Below are 22,868 nucleotides of genomic sequence, written 5' to 3'. Positions count from 1 at the left end.
CTAGACCCACTCCCTAGTTTCGGTTCTGTTGTAATTTGGGATTTTTTTTTTAATTTTAAGATTTTATGTATTTATTTGAGAGAGAGAAGGAGAGAGCATGAGATGTGGGAGGGTGGGAGGGAGAAGCAGGCTCCCTGTGGAGCAGGGGGCCGGATGCGGGACTCAATCCTGGGATTCCAGGATCATGACCTGAACTGAAGGCAGTTGCTTAACCAACTGAGCCACCCAGGCACCCGGGATATGGGTTTTGGCAGAGTTTCTTATATGTGTTGCAGAAAATTTGAATCCTTTTGTTTCCTGAATGAGGGGAGCTCAGTTTCAAGGTTATTGCTTATTCATTGCTCTCTACTTAGTTTTTCCTGCTGTGTTTGATAATATTTCTCACTCATCCAGAGTTTGTATTAGTATACGAGAGCCTTTGTATTGAGTAGAAATAGAAAAATGCCCTCAGCTACAGCTCTGTCCCCTGTGTGTCTATCAGGTAAACTTCAAGTAAGCACCTTCTTTAAGCTTGGGTCTATGTCTCTAGAGAGTTTCTCTTTTTTTGTTCTTAGATACAGTGTATTTCTTTGTCCCTATATCCAGTTTTAAAGGGATTCTGTTTTAAATAAAGGAGACATTTTTATCATCCTGTTTTCTTCCTGGCATGAGTCTTTATTAGAGGGCTAAGACCAAGGCCATTTTTTTTTTTTTAGCAGCTTTTTATTTTCTAAATACAACTGTAATTTTCCAATGAATTGGGCGTTCATGAAGTCTGAAGTTTAAGCTTGTCCATTTATTATTTGCTCAAATTAAAAAAATTCTCTTGAATTAAAAATAATTTCCAGGGGCGCCTGGGTGGCTCAGTGGGTTAAAGCCTCTGCTTTCAGCTCGGGTCGTGATTCCAGGATCCTGGGATCGAGCCCCACATGGGGCTCTCTGCTTGGCAGGGAGTCTGCTTCCCTTCCTCTCTCTCTGCCTGCCTCTCTGCCTACTTGTGATCTCTGTCTGTCAAATAAATAAATAAAATCTTAAAAAAAAATTTCCAAGGCCATTTTTAGTATTTTGTATTCAGAGAGTGTTTCATTTTTGCCATGAGTACCAGATACCTAAATCTGAATAAATTCCCATTTGGTCTCTGGACAGTGGTTATACACATAAATTAAATGCTCTGGCCTGCTGTTTTTTTTTTTCAGACTGTGAGTGGTGACCCAGTGGTAGGTCATGAAGTCTATATAGTTTGTCACGACTAGCATCTTTTTTTTTTTTTAAGGATTTATTTATTTTGGAGACAGAGAGAGAGAGCACACAAATGAGCACCGGGGGTAGGGACAGAGGAGAAGAAGAGAATCAAAAGCAGACTCAGCAGAACACAGAGTTCTTCGAGGGGACTCACTCTCACAACCCTGAGATCATGCCCTAGACCTGAGCCAAATCCAAGAGTCACATACTTAATCGACTGAACCATCTAGGCACCCCTGTCAGGACTAGCATCTCAATAAAAAAAGAAGAAAAGAGAATAGAGCAAGAATAGAAAATTTCAGAGGGGATCATTCAAAGTAAGGATAAGCATTTTTTTTTTTTAAGATTTTATTTATTTATTTGACAGACAGAGATCACAAGTTGGCAGAGAGGCAGGCAGAGAGAGAGGAAGGGAAGCAGGCTCCCTGCGAAGCAGAGAGCCCAATGCGGGGCTCGATCCCAGGACCCTGAGATCATGACCCGAGCCAAAGGCAGAGGCCTTAACCTACTGAGCCACTCAGGCGCCCCAGGATAAGCATTTTTTCGTGAAACAGTGTTTCATTGTGTGTGTGTTTCCTAAGCCCTGATGTACAATATGTTTCTTAATGTAGGTCTCAGAAATATCTGAGAAACCTGTGCCCTGTCTGTGCTCATGTCAGCATTTCTCCCACCCAGCCTCAGGCACCTGTTTCCTTCACGCTCGTCCTGGTTCCTCCGCGCTGGTCCTGGTCTCCAGGCGTCTGGGCCTGTATTCTGGGTCTGCCCTGCCCCTCTTTCATTGGCAACTCCTCTTATCCTGCCAAAACCAAAGTGGATGCCACCTCTGGTACAGCCTGCACTGTCCTACGAGTCTCCCCACGGTCGGCATGACGCACACTTTCCTCCATTTGAATTCTCACCCCTCTAAGCACAGTTGGCAATGTGGTTGCTGGTCTCCCCAGAGGTTTTGTGTGTGTGTGTGTGTGTGTGTGTGTGTGGTGAGATCAAGGAGACAAAGAGGACTCATAATAAAAAAATACCCTGCTAGGGCGCCTGAGTGGCTCAGTCCGGTAAGCCTCTGACTCGGTTTTGGCTCAGGTCATGATCTCAGGGTCGTGAGATCAAGCCCTGCATCTCGCCGCTATTCAGCATGGAATCTGTTTGAATTCTCTCCCTTGTATCCCCTCCCCATACACACATGCTCTCACAAATAAATAATATCTAAAATATAAAAAAAATAAATACCCTGTGGATAGAGTACAAATAACATGTAACTTACATTTCAATAGGGCATTAAAAGAAAACACGTTTTCCTGATAATACATGGAATTCATATTCTTTATGGGCAACTGAGAAAATTAAGAAAATAAACATGGCTCATAGTAGTATCACCCAAAGTAATTGTTAGCATTTTGATATTTTCTTCAACTGTTTCTTCCATGCATATCTTTGTTTTGCACAGGTAATCATAAATGTAATAATACTACCAGCCTTTTTTATGTAACACTAAAGCATAATCACATCCCCAAAAAGCTGATTTTTTTTTTTTTTTTTTTGAGAGAGAAGGGGTGTGTGTGCGCACGTGGGCTCTGGTGGTAGGGGAGGGGCAGAAGGTGAGAAAGAATCTAAAGCAAACTCCCCAAGAGCCCCCCCTCCCGAAAAGCCGATTTTTCAAGGTCACAATAAACCTTTTTTAATTACTATTGTTGGACGTCTATTCCAACATATGTACACCTTTACATGTTCTTTCTATAATTCTATATTCATAGGTGTTGAATGTGGGCTGAATGTTTATGTGCCTCCAAAGTTCCTGTGTCAAAGCCCTAACCCCAGTGTGATGGTGTCTGGAGACGGAACTCGAGGAAGCATTAGGTTTAGAGGAGGCCATGAAGGTGGGGCCCACGTGGTGGGGTTAGTGGTTTTGTAAGAGAGACTCTCTCTGTGTGTCCTTGCACACAGGAAGGGCCGTGCGAGCACACGGTGGGCGAGCAGCCGTCTGCCTGGCAGGAAGAGGGTTCTCACCAGAAACCAAATTGGGTAATATCTTGATGTTGGACTTCTCAGCCTCCAGAATGGTGAGAAATTAATGTCGTGGTGTTCAGACCACCCAGTCTGTGACATTTTGTTATGGTGGCGTGAGCAGATTAAAGACAGTAGCGGTAGGGTTCAAAAATGACAATTTTAAACTCACATTGAATCCTTGTATTGTCCATAAGAGGTATAAATAATATTACATATCATGCTTTGTTGGCTTAACAAAAGCATGAAGATTTCTTGGCTGGGGTGTTGTAAATGTTAAATTCTCAGATCTAGAGGAATGGGATTTGGGTAAATGCCTGCCTTGGTAGTGGGGATAAAGATGCAAGGAATAGCGTCCCCCCCCCAGATTAGCTAAAGATTTGTAGCAGTTTGTAATAGCTAACACTCATGGGCACAGAAAGTGCCTCAGGAACAGCACTCAGTGCTTTATGTACATTGATTTGTCTTGCTGAATCCTAGCATGTGGGCATCGAAAGCTCAGATCTCTTGAGCCACATCCAGAGTTCAGAGCATGAGCTCTGAGTCAGACAACCTGGGTTTACACCCATCTCTGCCCCCCTTTTTAGCTGTGTAGACCTGGAGTAGCTACTTCACTTCTCTAACCTCAGCTTTCTCATCTGTAAAATGGGCTAATAAATACATAAAGTATTTTCGGCCCAGGATTACTTTGAGGATCAAATGAGTTGTGGCAAGTCAGCACTTTGTATGGTGCCTGGCACATGGTAGGTGTCCCATAAAAATGAGTTTAGATGGGTAATACCATATTGGATGAAAGATTTTAGTGTCAGAGGATCTTCTGTTTCAGCCTTGGGTGTATAGATGACCAGTCATTTCACATAGGATGGGGCTGAGAACCACACTGCTTGTGGTCTGTGAGAGACCGATTTGAGCCCTTCATGCTGTGATGCTCCTGTGGTCTGACTTGTTACCAACAGGAGAAGGGACCAGAGGAGAGGGGGGCGCAGACTTTCTTCGGTAAAGGTCCAATTGGGAAATATTCTAGGCTTTGTGAGTCACAGATGGTTTCTGTTGCAACGATTCAACTCTGTCACCGCAGAGCGAGAGCAGCCGTAGGTGGTGTGCAAATACGGGCTCCGTTCCAATAAAACTTTATTTATGGACACTGCAATTTACATTTCAGATAAATTTCATGTGTCTTGAAATAGTAATATTCTTTGACCCTCCCACTTGCCCCCAACCATTAAAAAATGCAAAACCGTTTTAGTTCCTGGGTCACAGAGTAACCAATTGTTGGCTGTCATGGGTCAGCCCTCTTGCCTTTTGCAAGAAAGTGGCGTGACCAGTGTTGCCTTTTTTAGTTAAATTCCAAGGATTGAAATAAAGATTCTTCTAACATTCTTTGCCGTGGGTCTCCTCAGAGTGACTTTGGAAGCAGTTTGTCTGGGAGCAAAAGGGACTTCCAGGCCACTGCTCCCTCTCTAATGTTTAGCCAGTCAAGACATACATAGTTGACAATGAGCGCGTCATTTGACATTTTGCTCTTTGGGACTTTTATATTAGACCACGAGAAGAAATAAAAATAACCAGCAGTTATGGCTCCTGAAGACATAAAAGTCACCACATTTGCTGAAAGGCACTGAAAAAGTATAAGCAAAGGAAAAAATGGATAAGAAAGGCACAGTGTTAATAAACAGAACCCTCTTGTCAGAAAACACACTGGCTACTGTTTTGAACGAGTATGCCATTCCTGCAGCTGAAATCAAGACACGTTTCAAATTCTTCAGTTTTTTTTTTTTGTGGTTTTTTTTGGAGGGGGGTCGGATGAGGGGAGGCAGCACGGAAGAGGTGGTACTGGTGTAAGGAGGGATGGAAATATTATGTTCATAATCTTTTTTATTAGTTATAATCCTTCAAGGTATATATGCAAATGGGATTCATTGGATTTGATTTTATTACTCCAAGAATAGAAGTTTGAGGGAAGAGACTTACCCTTACACTGGAAACTCTTAGGCATTGCTGTGCTCACAAGATGGTTGTCTCTGCAAGGCTGATAGCTTCTGGGTTTTATCTTCAAGAGCAGTGTACTTTTGTGGAATGACATGAATAGAGATGTTCACCCAGAAGCCTGTTCTGAGTTAACTACCTCCTTTATGGGTGTTGGAATCCACAAAGCCCAGGGGAGCCCATGTTGGCCCAACAAAGCACACAGCTGTTTCCTCTTACTGCGCAGTCGAAATGATGGCCTTGACTCTTGGATGTTATCACATTCTGTTTTGTTTTTGAGCAGAAACATCCTGTTTCATCATGCATGTTTAATAGAATCATTTAAATATGTCTAGTAGAAATAGCAATATTTTTATTTGCCCTGAGAATATTCGAAGGGGGTGACGGGTGTTTCATACCGAGGGGGTATAAATCAAGAAGCAACAGTCCTTTCTCTTCGACAAATACGAGAACTCTGTGTGGTAAATTGTACCTTTCTCTTCGACAAACAGGAGAACTCTGTGTATGTGGTAAATTCTTATTTTTCCAGGATGTTCCCTTGTTCAAAGAATTCTCTTCCTTTCCTTTCCTTCTTTCTTTTTTAAGATGTTATTTATTTATTTGACAGACAGAGATCACAAGTAGAGGCAGGCAGAGAGAGAGAGAGGAGGAAGCAGGCTCCCTGCTGAACACACACACACACACACACGACCGTGAAGTTCACCTTAGCCTCAAATTTCTTCGTAAATCTGCCAGTCAGCTTCAGCTAACTGGTCAAATGGTGGAAAGCCTCACTTCAGGGTTGGTTCTGGTACGCCTAGACTTGAACGTGAACAAGGATTGTAGACTGCACAGGTAACTCTCCTTTCTCACCATGTAAGTAAGGCAAATGGGGCATGCCATTTGGATTTGTTACCGTAATATTTGCTTTGAAAAGCAGGTAGATACTCTAAATGTAACTGTGGCGGTGTCCCATTTTTATGCTCTGTGTATGGAAATTCAGTCAACTGAGAGTACCAATGTCTAATTTTTATTGGGGAGTAAATATTGCAAACATTGACGATGGTGAGGCACTCAATTCTATGTGTCTGAAAATGATGCTATAAATATTAAAAAGTACAGGTATAGAGTGAGAATTAGCCTTAAGAGAGGACAGTTGCTAATAATTTGGGGGAAACCGTTGTCTCCTTTGTGGGATAGGCTTCAGTGAAATTGCATCATCAGCATTAAGCAAGTCTTCAGGCCCAGAAGGTGAAGAGGAGGGACGTCTTGACCTTGCTCTGTTTCTGTCAGGGAGGAAGGAAGGCTTGGCAAGTCTCTGGCAGAATCCTTCCAGGCAACAGCTAGGCTGGCACCCGAACATCTTGCTTTTACACAGACCTAATTTTTAAAACACTTATTCAGTTTTGCAGAAGTCTCATCAGGCCACAGTTGGTCATGCTGAGGAATTACGGCTCCTGCCCTTTTATGTCAAACGTTTAAAATGGGTCTGCCAGAATTTTTAATAATAAAATTGTGATCGTAATGAATTTTTTCAACAACATTTCAGAATTCTTCTTGTTTCCCAGCAGTCCCTTCTGTAAAGCAGTCTCTGGCTTCGGCAAATACTGATTTTCTTATTTTGGCCATTTGGCAGTATGCCAAAAGGTGTGTTTGGTAAAATTGCTAGAATAAACATGAATCTCTCCATCCATCTGTCCAGTCCCCCACGAAAGAATCTCACAAAACCATAATTGTTTCTGTCATGTGCACTGTGCCATGGTCATTTCTGTTCTATTTAATATTTTTGAAAGCCACTAAATCAGTTTCTTGATGTGCAGTTAAAAAAACGTTGAGACTTCCTGTCCTCGGTGGCGGGGGGTGGGGGCTCTGACACTGTCCTGGAGGGGTCATTTTTGTATGGAGCATCTTATCCACAAAGGATGAGACGAGGGTTTCCTCGTTAAGTTCCTTTCCCAGAAATGTAATTTAAGGTGTCAAAGGCATGTGAGGACTTCCAAACAAATGAATGGATGTCAGAGCCAAAGAATTTTCTCCAGTGGTCGTACCAGTTTAGACACCCACGCAGACAGTATGTCTGAGAATTCCGGTTGTTCTGTATCCTCCTGAACACTTAGCGTTGTCACTATTTTTCATTTTAGCTGTCATAGTGGGTATGGTTCTCGTGGCCGTTTTATCTTTTATTTAATTTTTAATTTTTTAAAAGATTGTTTACTTGAGAGAGGGAGCAAAAGAGAGTGAGTGAGCAGGAGTGGGGGCGGGGGGCCGAGGGAGAGGGAGAGGGAGAAGCAGACTCCCCGCTGAGCAGGGAGCCCCATGCAGGACTTGATCCCAGGACCCTGAGATCATGGCCTCAGCCAAAGGCAGATGCTTAACCGACTGAGCCACCCAGGCACCCCCTGTCATGGCTGTTTTAAATGAAGTCCTTCTAAGATGTCTTGGGCCTTCGAATGTCTTTAAGCAGAATGTAAATGAAATGGTCGATCTGTCGCGGATCACTAGGTTTGGGTATTTCGAACGGTCATTCCTTTTGGGGTTGATGGTATGTCCACTCATTATAATAAGCGGTCCTTTGTCCATGCTGTCATTGCGGCTCACTCTGCAGGCTTGCCTACCCCGTCACCAACAGAGGACACACTAGACTGGAAACCGTGTTTGAGTTTTTACATCCGAGGTCCTTCAAGTGCAGTACCAGGGCCGCAGGAGCCGTAAGTGTACATATCTGTTGGCAGACTTCAGACACAGAAGAGTCTTGTACCCTTTGCCGGCACAGGGCCCTGTCCCAGAGTCCCTGCTCCCTGCCTTGCTTGCTGCGGACTAGGATTCCTTTACTGTCGCCGGGGTCAGCCTTCCGGTGTTTGGCTGCTGACCCGCTGACCCGCGCTCTCATCCCTGCTCTGCAGGGCCAGGGTGGGTTTGCAGGGAAAAGGGAAGGGTGTGGCCCGCTAGGTGAGGGGCCCGCGAGGGGAAAAGCCAGCAGGCCCGGCTGCTGCCAGAGGAAAATGGGAGTCTGCCTATCTTGTTGACGTCAGGAGGCCAGTCCTCCTGTAACTCTGAATACCATTCACTCGGGATTCCCTGAAGACATTGGACAAAAGACTGGGTCTCTTCCCAGTCTCCATTCAGGGTGAATTTCAGGGTGAATTCCAGGGTGATGTCAGGTAACGCGGACAGTCGTCTCAGTTCCACGTTCTCCTTGGCACATCTCCAGGCTTCCATGAGAATATGGTCAAGGTGGAGGGTGCCCGGAGGAGGCGTCTGATTGAGCCTCCCCGCCCACCCAAGAACACCGTGATTTTACATTTCTGAATCTGCCTTCTTTACATATATTTTGCAGTGGATCAGTGCCTGCTTTTGATGATTCGTGATGTTTATGAATACTTTTTTAGATGTCTGCCAGGACATACGATAGAAACCCAGAGTACCCTGATTCCTTCCCTTCACGGCTCCGTGTGAACCCCTGCCCCCACAGAACAGTTAAATCAAATATGATGTAAAAATGCACCGTGAATTATCTCCTATTGATTATTACTCTCTTGAGAGACCATCCAGGGTTGTAGACTGTGATCATGAAAGTCATCTGTTTTTCATCTGTATGCAGTTCTTTCCTATCCTCTGGCTGTTTCTTTGGCATTCTTTCATTTCTGTTTGAGTCAGGGTTGAGAACTGAATAAATTAAGGCCCAGAACTTTTATAATTTAAGGATTAAAAAGGAGTCTCACGAGGCTAATGTTCCAACAGTAGTCGGTAGATAGGATAGTGGAGGTAAGAGTGTTTTCTACAGCTTCGCACAGAGAACGTTCCCTTGCGTAATGGCCTCAAAGAGTGGCCTGATGTTCAATGTGTAGTAGAAGTCAAAATGTAAATAAATCTCCCACTTCCTTTTAGCTGTGAACGTTTTAAGTTGGACATAAAAGATATAGTTATAAAAGTCGGTTTAGATACACTCCTAAATATTTACTTATTTTAAAGGATTATTTATTTATCTGAGAGAGGGAGGGAGGGAGACGAGAGAGAGAGAGAGAGAGAAGGAGCAGGGGGGGGGGACAGAAGCAGATTCCCCACTGAGCAGGGAGCCCAATGTGGGGGCTCAATCCCGGGACCCTTGGATCATGACCTGAGCTGAAGGCAGACATTAACAGACTGAGCCACGCAGGCAACCCAAGGATGTTTTTTTCATGTTCTTTAACTTGTACTGAATTTTATCTAAGTCCATTAAGTTCCTATTGGATCTGGTTTCCACAATTAGCCATTCGTAGGCCATCTCATTGCTTGCCATTCCCTCAAAGCAACAAGAAAGTTCTGTCATTATTGATTTTGGTCACCAGGATCTGCTTCCTCGTGTAACTTCTCTTTGGAAAGTTTGAAGTAATCCAGATAACGGATCTCCCCTCTCGGAGAGGCAGTCAGGTCAGCAGCTATCTCTCCTGGCAGCTCTTCCTTCCTTTTGGTGTTTCCTTTCTCAGGCCTGTGGTGTGTGTAAAAAACATACTCCAGAAGTAAAAAGGTTTCACATTTGCTTCTGCCTCCCTCCTTCCTCCTAGAAGAGCAGGGAAGGAGTGGCACTAGAAGTCAGATCGCAAAAATCACGTTTTTTTTGCAAACACGCTAAGTTAAGTCACAAGGGATATGAGCAGGGGATTGACTGTATAGGGGGCATTTAGGAGGAAGAAATGATTGCCAACCCCACATCCCCCAAACCCCACCGCCTGCCATGAAAGTATCTGTTTTTATTGGTTATAAAAGTAATACGTGCTGAACATAATAAATATAAACAGTATTTGTAAAGTAGAAGGTTCCCCATAGTCAGTGCTGTTCTTCGAGGGTTATATGTGCGTGTATATTGTCAACAGGAATGGAATGGTCCTTGGCATACTGTTCTGTAGTTGCTTTTTTCCCACTGAATACCTTGCAGGATCTTCTCTAGGTCAGGGTCTGCGGATCTGTCTGCAGCATTCTTACGATGAGTCAGAATTGATTTGCATAATCCCGCTCAGTGGACATTGTGGTCATTTCCCGTCTTCTAATATTCTAAACATACTTGGTTCCATATGTAGCCACCAGCCACCTGTGACAATTTAACTTAATCAAAGTCAAATAATGTTTAAAAATCAGTTTACAGTCAGACTTGCCACATTCCAAGCGCCCGGTAGCTGTACGTGGCTAGCACCGAGGAAGAACTTCCCCAGTGTGGGGTGAAGTTTATATTGGACAGCACTGTTCTAAACTGCTGGTTTTCAGATTTTTTTTTCAAGTACATGTTTCCATTCCTTTATTCATCCATTCAACAAATGATTCCTGAGTGCCTCCTATGTGCCAGGCGCCATGCTTGGTACATGGATGTCTCACTCAACCAAACATAAATACCTGTCCTCATAATGCTTGACTTTCTACCAGTGAAAGGTTTTGAGTGTTCACTCCCAATAGCTACATATGTATCCTTTTATGTTGTTTAAAGATTTTATTTATTTATTTGCCAGAGAGAGAGATGGCGAGAGAGGGAACACAAATAGGAGTGGAAGAGGGAGAAGTAGGGGCTTCCCACTGAGTAGGGAGCCTGATGCGGGGTTCAGTCCCAGGACTTGGGAGCAAGACCTGAGCTGAGATGCTTAAGGACTGAGCCCCCCAGACGCCCCCTGTTTTTTTTTTCCCTATATGTAGGCTTTTTCCTACAGTTTGAATTTGTTCTTTTATTTACATATTAATTTAGTAAGCATTTATGAAGTTCTTACTGTATGCTAGTGGATGCCAGGAAATGGAACAGGTCAGGATTCCTGCTCTCAGATGAGACAGGCCAGCAAAGCATTTATTCTAATACAAGGTATTATGGAAATGCAAGAAAGGGGCGGGCATATAATGAGAGGCCTTGTTGGTGAGAATGGAAGACAGCTTTCATGACCACCTCTTTGCTGAGTTACTGCACTCTGTTTTGGGACTTAATGGAATCACATATTTCTCCAACAGATACCATGTTTCTCCATGGTATTTTCTTTCGAAAAATATAAAATTCTAAATCATCAGTTTAAGGATATTAAACCGCTGTTGACTGTCTTTATGTTAAATGCTTACCTTTCGATTTTTAAACTTAGATCTTAGGGTTGGAAGGGCTCTCTATAGGACAGAAACGAAGTCCAAATAATTTTGTAGCTCCTGTTTGAGAAGGGGAAACAAATTCATCCTCAGAGATATGTGTTGATTCATGCCTTCCTTTAATACATATTTACAAAATATCCTCTATGCAGAAAAAAGCATTTTAATTCCAAAATAAATTTCTCACATGGGCATTTAATTAGGGAATTCTGAAGACTATAATGGATAGTATTATTTAGAGTAAACTTAAAATGAAAGAATTGATCATGTGTTGTTTATTCCCTCTCTTTTAGGGCAAGTTAAAGTGTTCAGAGCTCTTTATACGTTTGAACCCAGAACTGTAAGTATTCAATCTTTAACCTCAAAATTGGCATAAAAACTTAAGGTGATTTTTTTAGATACTTCCTCTGGCCTAAATGGCCTGTCTTTTCTCTGATAGCCGTAAATGATTCACCAGAATGGATGGTCAGTCACTTCCCAGGCGGTCCAGAGGTGTGAGAGCTAAGTCCCTTGGGTTGACCTGAAAGTGTTCCCCACCTTGAGGTCATGTAGTCCATCCTATTTTGCCTTTTCCCCTAGGGTGACATCATTCACTTTAAAAATCACCAAGTGACCCACATGTAAAGCACATGACCTTGTCTTAGTCATCCTTCCTGTGAATCACAACGCTGACCTTCCTCTTCTTCCTGTTGACCCTCTACCTCAGCCCACCTCATAATGGCACCTTTAACCAACTATCTAGAATAATTTTTTCTGTTTTTGCTCTTTCTGGTGTTCATCCATCCATCTACACATCCATGCTTGGTTTAGTGAGCACTTACTATGTGCCAGACCCTGACCCAGGTTCGTGCTTGGGGACAGTGCCACGTCAACAGAAAGGGTGGCCCCATGAAGCTCCCCTCCCAATGCGGGGAGACAGACAGTTAGCAGACAAATGAACATGGCTGTCAAGGCCTGATCAGTGCAACGAAGAAAAATACAGAGGGTACGGGGCCAAAAGTTTCATGGAGAAAAGAGTTCTTTTCAGCAGGGTGTTCGGGGATGAGCTTTCTATAAAGGTGACATTCGTGTGGAGACCTGAGGGAAGTGAGAGAGCCATGGGAACAGCAAGGAGCGTCTTTGGTGGGTTCTAGAAACAACAGGGAGGACAGCAGCTTAGAAAGTTGCGCATAAAGAAGAGGGAGGTAGGAGATAGGTCCAGAGAGCCTGGGAGGAGGAGGAGGAGGGCAGATCGCGTAGGGGCTTCGTTGGGGGGGATGGATGGTGTTGAGTCCAGGGTTGACCAGACAAGTTTTAGAAGAGCCACTCTCCTGCGGAGTGGGAAACCATCCCGCAGAGTGAGAGTGGGAGCAGAAGGTCCAGATGGTTAGGAGGCAGAGGAGAGAGACTGAGCAAGGAAACCCACCCTCTCTACTTCCCCGTCCTACTCACTAGCGACGGGAGCCTTCGTGCTGGGGGTAGCTAGCTTGCCACTGGCTTTGTCTGGTTTTGCCCTGGACACTGACCTCCCCAGAGCTGAGCATCTCAGAAGGTAACACAAAACCAGACGGTGCCAAGCGTTGGCTCATTGCCTTCAGGAGGCGGCCGGCCCTCAAATTCCAGATCTTTGTGGCCATCTGTGTCCTCATCAGCCATGCTGCAGAATTTGGCTGTGAGTGGGGAATGAGATCGATATTTGAAGTAGGGAGTTGTACACTAATACGGGATGTGCTCGTGCTCCGATGAATCCTCCCAAGACTTAATAAACAAAGTGTTCCTGGACCAAGAAAGGGGTGGGGTGGGTAGAGGTAGATCATAGGTTTTCATTTTTATTACCGGGATGTTCCAGTGGCATCTGGCCTGTGTTGGAGGAGGCGGTAACGAACGGGCCACATGTCAGCTGGCTACGGCTACAGAGCAAAGTCCTTTGCTTAACCGACAAAAATTTTTCTTAGAGGTTCGGAAGCAAAGAGTCACATGGAGGTGTGGACAGGGTTGGTTTCTTCCAGAGCCTCTCTCTGTGGCTTGTAGATGACTGTGTTCTCCTGGTGTCCCCAAGTGGGTCATTTTCCCTCTATGCTTGTCAGTTTCCCAGTCTGCTCTTCAAAGGGCACCAGTCCTGTATGGGTTAGGGTTCACTTGAATGACCTAATACTAATTTAATTACCTCTTTAAAGAATCTGTCTCTAAATACTCTCAACATCCTGAGGTATTAAGGGTTAGGACTTCACCATATGAATTGGGCGGGGTGGAGGTGCACAAAAAGGTAAGGAAGTATGAGCCCCAGAAGTTGTTGTCTTTGTGTTTGTCCCTTGCTCACAGGAAGGCTGTCATTTCCTGCATCTGGTTGTCCTGATCGATGGTTTCCTAGGTTGCAAGCCCCCTGAGGCTGATGGAAGTGGGGGCTGGGGCGTGCGCATCAGCTGCCCTCCTGGGCTGGTCAGTGAATAAATACTAGATCATTCTCTAAAGCCTCCCTCACTCTAGGAAGGGACCTGCATGTGCTCAGTTTGAGACCAGACATGAGTCCTGACTCTCCCCCCAATATCCTGTTGGTCATCACCTTTGTCCTTTGTCACTGACCTCCTCCTCCTTTGGTTCTCTTGTGCGTTTTCTTGCTTCTGGCTGAAGGACTCCAGCTTCTCTCCATTCCTTCCGCATTCTTCTTCCTGATTGATTTTCCTAAAATGTAGCTTTGCTCCCGTTATCTGCTTCACCTCTTTATTTGACTTGGGAGTCCCCTAGACTCCAGCGTGTTTCTAGCCCCGCAGTCCTCTGCTCCTTTCCCTTCTTAGACCGTTCTAGCCTGGATTTGATGCACAGCAGAACCCATCTCTGAACCCTTTCTAGACTTATAGTATTGCCCCTCTCTAGGCTCTAATAACATACTTCCTTTTCTATAAAGACTCTCTGAGTAACCCAGCCAAGAGCGGGTTGCCTTTTACACTTGGCATTTCTGTCCAGCTCCCCATAACACATGTCTGGGTCGGGGGCAGAACACAGGGCTGTTCAGAGCTGGCCATAGGTTTTAGGACCCACTCTGCCTCGTTAGCATCTGTGTGACCTGAGAAATTTGGGAATTCCCTATCTTTGTACCCCGGCGTGCTCCTCTGTCAAGTGAGAATAATAATAATCTCATGGGGTTTTAATGCAAAGTAGGTGAGATTAATGTGTGAAGCTGCTATTATGGTTAGGAGGGATCGTGGGTGCTATCTTTATAGACATTTAGCTAATAGTTTTGGTGGGTTGACATATTGATTATTTTAATTCACCTCCAGTTCTGCTGCAGGATGGAATTCTCTACAACTTTTTTTTTTCTTTTTTTAAATCTTCGTTATTGGGGCTCCCGCATGGCTCAGTTGGTTATGCATCTGCCTTTGGCTCAGGGCATGATCCCAGGGTCTTGGGATGGAGCCCCACGACTGGCCCCCTGCGCAGTGGTGGGGGGGGTCTGCTTTTCTCTCTCTCCCTCGGCCCTCCCCTCCTGTTCTTGCTCGCACTTTCTGTTTCTGTCTCTCAAATAAATAAATAAAATCTTAAAAAAAAAAAATCTTTGTTATTATTGAATGTGCAGAAGGAAAAAGATATTTAATTCACTAGGGTTTTTGAAGAGTCCATATTTAAAATGTTTTTGTTTTTTTTTTTAATATGCCTGGTCCCAGGGATCCTGAGCTGTGGTGCAGGCGCTAATCCACCCGGGATGTACTACGTGCTCAGTAATTAGTATCCCGCGCCTGGTGCCCCCGCAGTCTGCCGTTTCCCACCTCCCCTCGATGCAGATGTTAAAGGGGAGGTGGCTGGCTGGGCAAGGAGCCTCTAGCTCCCGGCCTTCCTTGCTGCTTAAGTGCCTGTGCTAGACCAGTTACTCGATGTTCTGAGTGTCATCCCAGTGCTAGTTTAGTTTTACATTCTTTTTCTGAGTAAGGAGTTCTGTTGGATGATGCGGGAAGCTCAGTTTGTCTCTCTCTCCCGTCTCCCCGAGTAGCCACGCCCGGCAGGATGGATGCGGACCTGGCCTCCTCAGAGTCACTGGGACCAGGCAAGATGCAAGGGCTGAGCTGGCTTCTGTGGGACACTTGCTGACAAGTGCGGCACCCCGGGAAGGCCTACATCCAGCTTTTAACTGCTCTTCTCTCATCAGGGAATAGGGCTGGCAGTGCCAGCTTCAGTCTCGGCAATCTATGGGACAGCAAAAACACTAGGCAGTTTGTCACTTCTGGTTCTTCCTGCCAACCCATTTCTGTTCAGTCTTGCTTGAAGGCAGGGGAGTCCTGGCACCACCCATACATGTTTGGTTCTTCATTCTTGCTCAACCCCCCATCCAATAAAGTCTCATACAGAGATCTGGCTGGACTGGATAGACCAGTGTCAAGATGCACCAGGAGAAAGGGAACAGCATTTTCTGTGTGTTGGTGGTGTATTGGGAAAAGGGAAAGCAGCAGGACCCTGCTCTGTTGTATCCCATTTTCTGGGCTTCACTAGGTTTATCACACTCAGCGGAGAGGCAGGAACCCTAGAATGGGGACTGCAAAAGCTGAAGCAGGAGCCCAGCCCCGCCACTCTCTCACTGTGTGGTTTGTGGCAAGTTCTTCAACACCCCTCTGAGCCTGGTTATGAAATGGAGATGATACCCGTATTTCAGCCCTGCCCTAATTAATGGGTCATCATGAGGATTAAACGAGGTTAAGCATGCTTTGCAAGTGTAAGGGGTTGCTGTTGGTTCTGTTGTACTGCATCACAAAGGGATTGGGAGTAGCGGCAAACCACAGATGCTTTCCGTGGCCACCACGTTTTAACCTGGTCTTGATACCGAGATGACCAGTTATGGCTATACATGACCCTCCCGTAAGAGAGCAAGCATAGGTGCTGGTGAAGATTCCAGACTCTAACTGTCGTGGTTCAAGTCTAGTGTCTACCATATACTTGCTCTATGGCCTTGGATAAGCTTCTCATCTACAGGGTGTTGATAAGAGTAACACCCACCTCATGGGGTTGCTGGTGAGGATTAATGTGTTAATATTTGCCAGGCTAGTGCCTGCACTTTGTAGTCCTATAAAGTGGTAAATAAAAATATCCAGAGAAAATTTGATTTGTAAAAATATTTTTATCAGTTCTTGGGGTTCCAGGTTGACACACCTGAAAAGTTTCATAAGGATGTTATAGTCTCTAAAATTTTTCATAAAATATATTTTTTCATAAACCAACCGAACGAATGCCTTGGGAATTACATGTCACCAAGAATACATGAAACAGGAATGAGAATATATATTACCAAGTTTGTACTCATCACTCTGACATTCCAGTGGCCAACAATTTGCTTGTCCTGATACCTTGTGGTTCTTCAAGGAGAGGGGAAAAGAGGAATGTGGTTGAAAACCAAAGAACAATCTAGAAATAAAGTGCTTGCTTGATTGTGTCACTATTTCCCCATTTCTTCTCCATGAGTATAATGCCAGGAATTTAAAAGTAGACCCTCATCAAATCATTCAAGTGCCCTACAGGCAGTTTCTTAAGGGAAAGTGTGAATATTGTAGGTAAAATCTATTTAAGTTCTAAAATCATGATAATGACCTTATTGTCTATACAGCTAGTAACAGTGTGAAGAATTCGGTGGCTAGATTAGGAAAAACTGCCCCTGGTTCCTTTGGAAGAAGCTATTTTATGGGCAGTAGCACTCTCCGTCTGGGAGCTATTGATTAAAAAGAAAATAAACTGTCCACTCTCCTTTCTTAGTATTGAAAAATAGTGAGACCTTTTTCTCCCCTGACTGAAATCGGCGGCAGTTGTCATCCCCTCAACTGAAAAAAAAAGTCTCACCTAATAGGTGGCTTGTGGCAGACAACAGTGTTTGAACAACAGCCATTATTTTAAAAACCAAAGCAGCACTGAGAAGTATCGAAATGACCGTGCCGAGTGACATTTTCCAAATGATCCGTTTTATCAAACCGCAAAGGATGAGAATTACTTAAAAGACAATAAGAACTGTAACTGTTCTGGGTTTTTTATTGCCTCTAAATTTATTTTATTTTTTATTGCCATTTGAAAAATTGAGGTAAAAATTCACATAACATAAAATTCACCGTTTTGAAGGGAACAGTTCAATGTTATTTAGTAAATTTATGGTGTTGTACAACCCCCACCTCTATCCAGTTCGAAAACATTTTCATCCTTCTGAAAGAAAATCCTATACCCATTAAGCACTTATGGTCCATTGTTGTGGGTTTTTTGTTTTTTTGTTTTGTTTTGTTTTTTGTTTTGTTTTCATGAGAAGGTCTCATCACAGGGTTTTTTGTGTGTGTGTGCTTTTTTGAACCTGTTTGTTCGGTTCCTTTTCAGAACACACCTTTTTGGTTCAAGGGTGAATGAACTTACTGCGTGTTGAAATTTAGGCAAACTTGACTTGTGGTTTTAAAAGGAGGCCAACACCATAAGTAGATCTTTAACTTCCGTGAAAGCCCCTTGCTAGACATAAGTGGCAAGGTTAGGTCTTGGAGAGGGACGGGGTAAGATGTGCTTTGGATGACTCCAAGACCAGAAATATCTCTTAAAGACGTTGCACTCTTTCGAAACTCCGGGAAACTCAGAGTCCCTCCAGAAAAACGCCAAGCTTGCACATGTATTCTGCTTTCCTTCCTAGTTTACATTCTCCTCATTCTCTCCTCCTAACCCGTATTGTCATCTCAAGGAGACAAGTCAAAGCATGTTGAAATGGCCAGTGAAGGTGGACCCTCCTATTATAGGGATGGCCAGTGGGTCCAGCTGGGGTGCTGGGTGGGCAGTGTGAACCCTTTACGGCCTCACTGGGAGTGATCCAGTTTGCAGCAGGGAAATACTTAAAAAAAAAAAGTAGTACGTTTCCCTAGTCACTTTCTATATCTATCATAATTGGTAGTCTGTTGATCATAAATCATCAGAACATGATAGGAAAGGATTAGGGGACTTTACTTTTTTTTGCCCTAAATGTCTATTTCTAATAATCTTATAAATCTATGTTATTGAGTCAACATAGGCTCAATTAATTTTGCATAGCTTGTGCTGTGTGTTAAGTCTGGATTCAGTGAATGCAACAAATACTTCAGGAGGTACCTTTTAAAGGAACTAGGCAGAGCGCCTGGGTGGTTCAGTGGGTTAAGCATCTGCCTTCAGTCCAGGTCATGATCTCAGGGTCATGGGAGCGAGTCCCACATCAGGCTCCCTGCTCAGCAGGAAGTCTGTTTCTCCTTCAGTCTCTGTTCTTCTCACTACTCATTTTCTCTCTCTCGCAAATAAATAAATAAAATCTTTAAAAAAATAAAGGAACTCAGCAATTTTTTAGTATCATTAATTACCATTTGGTAATTTTTATATTTGAATGCATAATGTGCCTGAGTGATTTATGTGTGTGGTTGGTTTCAGCATGGTGTAGCTGATCTAGTCTTCATTTATATTCAGGAGGATATAGTTATAATAATACAGATCAGCTTAGAAACTAAGTAAATTAGTAGCTCAGAGTCATATTTGCCACTGTGGTCTGTAACAGAGAGGAGATAAATGGAAAAATCAGTCGATGAAATTATTTGTTTGAGTTTTATTTGTATGGAACAGTAACTATAATCAGAACTATCAAAGCCTGTTTAAAAAATATTTTTCCAACCCAAATTATGAAAGTAACACAAGCTCATGATAGAAAATTTGGAAAAATTTTTCTACATATTTCATATTTCATACATAATTGTGATCTTATCCTACATCAAATTCTGTGCTCCACATTCTTCATTCAACATGACAACGTGACTATATCCCAGTATCTGAAACTTGATCCTAATAGGCAAGGTCCTATATACTTACAGAGTCATGCTGGTAAGCGTTAATTTCGTGATAGAAAAAAGATGCTTATTAAAGCACGTGGCTGAATTCAGAGCATTTGCAGGACAAGCTGGAGTGCATGTCATCTGTGTGGTCAGCTAAGCCCTGAGAGCTGCTTATGGTCTGGACTGACTGAGTTACTGCTTCCTGTTTTCCCCACTCTTTAGCTTTATTAATGGTTGAATTACATATTAACTATTCTTTTTTTTTTTTAAAGATTTTTTTTTATTTATTTGACAGAGAGAGATGACAAGCAGGCAGAGAGGCAGGCAGAGAGAGAGGAGGAAGCAGGCTCTCTGCTGAGCAGAGAGCCCGATTTGGGGCTCGATCCCAGGACCCTGGGATCATGACCTGAGCGGAAGACAGTGGCTTAACCCACTGAGCCACCCAGGCGTCCCCATATTAACTATTCTTATATAGGAAATGTTCATTCTCTCTGAGCATGAAAAGATAGGATAATTGTTTTCTCAAAATAAGCAGGTAGCAGATATTGATCTGAAAGTGTATTTAAGGGGTGCCTGGGTGGCTCAGTGGGTTAAAGCCTTTGCCTTCAGCTCAGGTCATGATCCCAGGGTCCTGGGATCAAGGCCCCTATTGGGCTCTCTGCTTGGCGGGGTGCCTGCCCCACCCCCCGCCTCTCTGCCTGTTTGTGATCTCTGTCTGTCAAATAAAAAAATAAAATCTTAAAAAAAAAAAAGAACGTATATTTAAGGATTGAACCTAATCCCTTAGACAAGAGCCAAGCTCCTGGCTATTTTGCCTGGTTTTAAATTCTAGACATTTATCCTCTTACGAAAAAATGTGTATCACCTTTTAGACTTTTTATGAGAAAAGTTTTATTAATATTTTATTTTGATAGAAAATGCTTTGCTTTCATTGTGAAAGAATGTAAGATGTGTGCGTAGGGGGAAATCTTATATGTCATGTATGCAATTCTTTGAAGTTCATCACAGGAAAAATTCAGCTTTCTATACATATGTTAGTTTGTCAGTGATGTTTCGTTAAGTGGTCTGTGTGCAGATTTAAGTATTTAAAACCACATTGTCTGTAAGGTACTTTAGTATTTGAAATTTGTGTAATTATTAGCATCATCATTATATTCTAATTCATGAAAAATCACATGAAGTCAAACTGTGTATATTTTTTTTCTTTCAGCCAGATGAGTTGTACTTTGAGGAAGGTGATATTATCTACATTACTGACATGGTAAGCCCAGCAATATTTTGTAATACTACATATGAACTAAAGATACATAAGGCTATTTTGTGTAGCTGTAATATTGTACAGTGTTTAAATGTTTATTTGTATAGAAATGCATATGCCCGTGTTTGTTCATTTTAGCACAATTTGTAATAATAGCATAAAATTAGAGGTAGCCCTTATGTCCACCTGTAAGAAGATAGTTGAATAAGTTTTGATATATCCACAGAGTTTTATGCATTTATAAAAAAGAATGAGCAATATCTCCAAATGCTATTATAGAGTAATTTAAGTGAAAAAACTAAAGGTAAAAAAAAAATGTGAACAGTATGCCTTATTTACCTGAGAGGTGATATGTGTAACTGTTTTCTTCAGTTTAAAACAAAAGGTCAAAGGAGGAATCATCGAGTAAAATTTTAAAAAATAGTTTCTTCTATGTGAGGGAAGGCAGATAGGGTAAAGGAAACATGGAATATAGCCTTTAAAAAAAAAAATCACACCTTATTTTGGAGATCTGACTTTGGAGTCATATACACTTTTGCATAGTTATGAAATGAAATGGCAAAAAAGCAGTCCTTGAAATTTAAAAGCAGAATGAATCAAATGAAGTTAGTTACACCCCGGGGAATTGGCACAACCCCACAGAAAGGTACTGTTCCAAGTGAACTTAAAACCCAGCAGTCCGAGGGAACATCTCCAGTAGAATGAACCTGAAGGACAAAAAGGCCTGGCAGGAGGAATGACTATGCCCTGCTTTCAGTCATGGTCCTGTAGCAGAAGCATTGGTGTTTCTGTGCTGAGATTGCTGCGTTGTATTGTGGTTGAGAGTAAATGAGTCATTAGGTCAGTGATACTGACACGGGGGTTTTCAGCCGGCAGGAAAAGGTACACAGATGTTAGATCAAGGAGGCTAAATGAAAACCCCGTGGCTCTGCACCTGTATGGCAAGTACGTTGTACTTCATCTACAGTAAAATAAAAATAGGTCCTGCTCTGTCTTTTGTAAAGGCCTAGAAAAAAGAATGACTGGTTAAGCGGCTACCTTCGACTCGGGTCATGATCCCGGGGTCCTGGGATCGAGCCCCACCTTGGGCTCCCTGCTCAGTGGGATTTTTCTCCCTCTCTCTCTGCCTGCCGCTCTGCCTACTTGTGCATGCTCTCTCTCTCTCTCTCTCTCTCTGGTCAAATAAATAAAATCTTAAAAATATAAAATTCAATTAAATTTAAAAAAGAAAGTAGGAAAGCCTTCAAAACAAGGGTCACAGTAGAAGGACAGGAATGAAGTCGAAGAGGCTGCCACTAGTCAAAGATAGGACAATTCGAGCAGTTAAATAGGGCAACAATCCCCTGGAATTGAAGCACATTTACTGTGTTTAAATCCGTGAGCTGTCAATATACTTCCAAAAACCAAGCATCCTTCTTCACCCTGAGCAGATGCTAGGGAACCAATGTTTTATTCTGTTCAGTTAGGGAAAATCATGAGCATTGATTCTGCCTTTTCTCTATGAACTTCATCTCTGGGTAACCTGAGACTTGATGAGGGAAAATTGTTCTTTAAAGAGATACTCTGATTGTTTAAGTGAGAAAGGAGTGATAGAATGTTACCATTTTGCAGCTCCCAGCAAATTATGGACCCAGCTGGTGCTCTTCAGTGGCTAACTAACCTTACAAAAGGAGAGACCATAAGACATTATGTGTCTCTTGATGGAAGAAATCGATACTACCTATAAAATAGTCTTGCCCAGAAAACTGAATCTGAATCTAATTAAGCCTCTAGAACTAACAACCAATTTATAGACAATAGGGGGAAGAAAGGAACACATTTTTGGTAAGACAGAGAGAGGGAACAGGCAAAATCCAGACTGTTTGAAACTCAGAGGACCAAATAAACTGGTTCCTTCAACAAGTGTATAATCAAGGAGTGAAGAAGAAAAAAAAGAAGAAAAAGAAGAAACCTATATACTAAAAGAGACAAGAGACAATCAATCCATCATATTGTATGACCCTTACTTGAATTCTAAATTGTGGGACAACTGGAAGAGTTGAATATTGATCTAGATATTTGATGATATTAAGGAATTACTGAAATAAATTTTATGTGATGATAATGGTTTTATGTCTTCGGAAAAAAATCATCTTACTGAAATATGTACAGGTGAGCTAATACAATGTCTGCCGTTTATTTCAAAATAATCCGAAGGGGAGGGAGGTTGTGGGTTCGATAGAGGAAATAGTTGGCCCATGAGTGAATAATTGATGCAGGTGGGAGCTGAGTTTATGTAGGTCCATTATCCTGTTCTTCCTACCTTTTTTTTTTTTTTTAAAGATTTTATTTATTTGACAGACAGAGATCACAAGTAGGCAGAGAGGCAGGTAGAAAGAGAGAGAGGAGGAAGCAGGCTCTCCGCGGAGCGGACAGCCCGATGCGGGGCTCGATCCCAGGACCCCGGGATCATGACCTCGGCCGAAGGCAGAGGCTTTAACCCACTGAGCCACCCAGGCGCCCCTTTTCCTACCTTTTATAGGTTTGAATTTTTCTAAAATAAAGTTTCCCTCCAAATGAAACTAAAA

General features: G+C 42.9%; 1 protein-coding gene across 3 annotated transcripts in view; it reads left to right on the top strand.

The window, feature by feature from the left end:
* OSTF1 (osteoclast stimulating factor 1) overlaps positions 1–22,868 on the top strand; it is a 52,665-nt gene that overhangs the window by 11,594 nt on the left and 18,203 nt on the right. For all 3 annotated transcript variants that reach the window (XM_045085376.1, XM_045085377.1, XM_045085378.1), the window contains exons 2-3: positions 11,568–11,614; positions 20,254–20,304. In XM_045085376.1, the coding sequence (XP_044941311.1) occupies positions 11,568–11,614; positions 20,254–20,304 (98 nt within the window). The remainder of the gene's footprint in view (positions 1–11,567; positions 11,615–20,253; positions 20,305–22,868) is intronic.

The sequence above is a fragment of the Mustela putorius genome, unplaced genomic scaffold (genome assembly GCF_011764305.1).
Source record: "Mustela putorius furo isolate JIRA1106 unplaced genomic scaffold, ASM1176430v1.1 tig00000854_pilon_pilon_pilon, whole genome shotgun sequence".
Taxonomy (NCBI): Eukaryota; Metazoa; Chordata; class Mammalia; order Carnivora; family Mustelidae; genus Mustela; species Mustela putorius.
Note: the sequence above shows the minus strand (reverse complement) of the source record. Positions and strands in the feature narration are given on the sequence as shown.